General features: G+C 63.0%; 1 protein-coding gene across 1 annotated transcript; it reads left to right on the forward strand.

Moving 5' to 3' along the window:
* Nucleotides 1–320: 320 nt before the first annotated feature.
* LOC142823161 (uncharacterized) lies at nucleotides 321–1,947 on the forward strand. Its single transcript, XM_075913724.1, has 2 exons — nucleotides 321–1,150; nucleotides 1,346–1,947. Exons 1-2 carry the CDS (start codon nucleotides 601–603, stop codon nucleotides 1,828–1,830), a joined length of 1,035 nt encoding a protein of 344 aa, XP_075769839.1. The 5' UTR covers nucleotides 321–600; the 3' UTR covers nucleotides 1,831–1,947.
* The last annotated feature ends 261 nt before the right edge of the window (nucleotides 1,948–2,208 follow it).

Below are 2,208 nucleotides of genomic sequence, written 5' to 3' on the forward strand. Positions count from 1 at the left end.
CTAACCCAGACACTCTTAACAAGTCTGTCTTCTATGCCTATCTCCACCTCAGCCCAGTGTACATTCGTAATAGATACGGCAACACCTCCTCCCTTTTATCCCTGCCTGTCAGTCCTGGGCAAGCTGTACCCTTCGGTATCAATATTCCAATTGTGTGTATTATCCCACCAAGTCTCTGTGATACCAACTGGGTCATCTTTGTGTTTCTATGGGTATGTCTACACTAGAAAGTTAGTTCGAACTAACGGACGTTAGTTCGAACTAACTTTCCTAGGCGCTACACTAGCGCTCCGTTAGTTCGAACTTAATTCGAACTAACGGAGCGCTTAGTTCGAACTAGGTAAACCTCATTTTACGAGGACTAACGCCTAGTTCGAACTAGCTAGTTCGAACTAAGGGCTGTGTAGCCCTTTAGTTCGAACTAGTGGGAGGCTAAGGCTTCCCAGGTTTCCCTGGTGGCCACTCTGGCCAACACCAGGGAAACTCTATTGCCCCCCTCCCGGCCCCGGAGCCCTTAAAGGGCCACGGGCTGGCTACTCACTTTGTGCCAGTTGCAAGGCTGCAAGCACCCGTGCCTGCACAGCCTGCACCTGCCACACCATGAGCCAGCCATCCGAGGGTTCCCAGCCCTCCACTGCTCCCCACGACCAGCCTGGCGGCTCCCGGGAGCCTGCCCGGGGGCGCAAAAGGCGGGCGCCCGCCTGGTCAAGTGCGGAGATCGTGGACCTCATCGAGGTTTGGGGGGAAGCCTCCAATGTCCACGATCTCCGCACTAGCCACCGGAACGCGGCCGTCTATGGACGCATGGCTGCCAGTCTGGCCGCCAGGGGCCACCAGCGCAGCCGGGAGCAGGTGCGCTGCAAAATTAAGGACTTGCGGCAGTTCTACTCCCGGGCCTGCCTGCCAGGGGCTGACCCGGAGGCCTGCCCCCACTTCCATGCCCTGGACCGCATCCTGGGGCCTCATGCCGTCCCTGCCCCCCGGGACGTGATTGACCCCGGGGCAGAGGGACCGCTCCTGGAGACGGAGGAGGAGGAGGAGGGCTCTGAGAGCCAGGAGCCTGCCGCCAGCCTTCCCAGGACCCGGGACCCCCGAGGCACCCCACAGAGCCGCTCGCCTGCATCATCAGAGGCCGGGGAGGCGTCCACCTGTGAGTACCCTCGTGTTCCCCTTATGTGTACGGGGGGCTGGGGCGAGAGGGAGCCCCGGGACCGTGTGCCTGGGCCTTGCCCACCACGGAGCAGCAGCTGGGGATCCTGCAGGGGCCCTGGCCTTGCAGAGGGGAGCTGGGTTTCACACACCTGGGCCCCTGGGGTCATTGACCGCTGGTCTTCTTGCACCACAGCTGCAGCACCGGGGCCTGCAGGGCGCACCACACCGCCTGCAGCAGCCGCCCGCGCCCGGGCAAGCAGGACAGCCAGGAACCAGGAGGACTACCAGAGGCGGCATCTCCGGTTCCTGGACCGACAGCTCCGTCTCCAGGACCACTGGGTCCAGGAGGACCTCAGGCTGCGCCAGAGGGGTCTGGAGGCCCTGGAGGAGCAGGGCCGTGCCCTGCGAGGCCACCTCCAGAGCCTGCTGGACCGCTTTCCATTTCCTCCTCCCCCTGCTCCCCCTCTTTCTCCCCCTCTTGCTCCCCCTGCTCCCCCTCTTTCTCCCCCTCTTGCTCCCCCTGCTCCCCCTGCTCCTCCTGCTTCCGCTCCTGCTTCCGCTCCTGCTTCCTCCACACCCCCTGTCCTCTCTGCCCCCCCCTCCACAACCATTCCCCACCGACGCCCCCGGACCCGCAGTGTGGCGAGACGGGAGAGGCAGCCGGACTCCCACCCCTGAGCTTTCCTTTCCCTTCCTCCCTTTCCTCCCCTCCCCTTCCAGCTCCCTCGTCCCAGGTTTCCCCCTCCCTTCTCCCACCTTCATTCCTCCCTCCCCCACCCCAGTTCTCTGAAATAAACAGACGTTTTTGTTTGAAAAACAGGTGTCTTTATTGTACAGTAGATAGGGAGGGGAAAGGGGAAGGGGGGGGTAGGGTGGAAGAAGGCCCCGGTGGGGCATGCAGGGAGAGGTCAGTCCTCCTCCTCCTCCACCTGGAAGCTCTCCCGCAGGGCTTCCCGGATCCGGATGGCCCCCCGCTGGGCTTCCCGGACGGCGGCGGTGCAGGCCTGACCGTAGTGTCCAGCCATGCGGTCAGCCTCAGCCATCCAGGCTGGCAAG

Source organism: Pelodiscus sinensis, chromosome 32 (genome assembly GCF_049634645.1).
Source record: "Pelodiscus sinensis isolate JC-2024 chromosome 32, ASM4963464v1, whole genome shotgun sequence".
Lineage (NCBI taxonomy): Eukaryota > Metazoa > Chordata > Testudines > Trionychidae > Pelodiscus > Pelodiscus sinensis.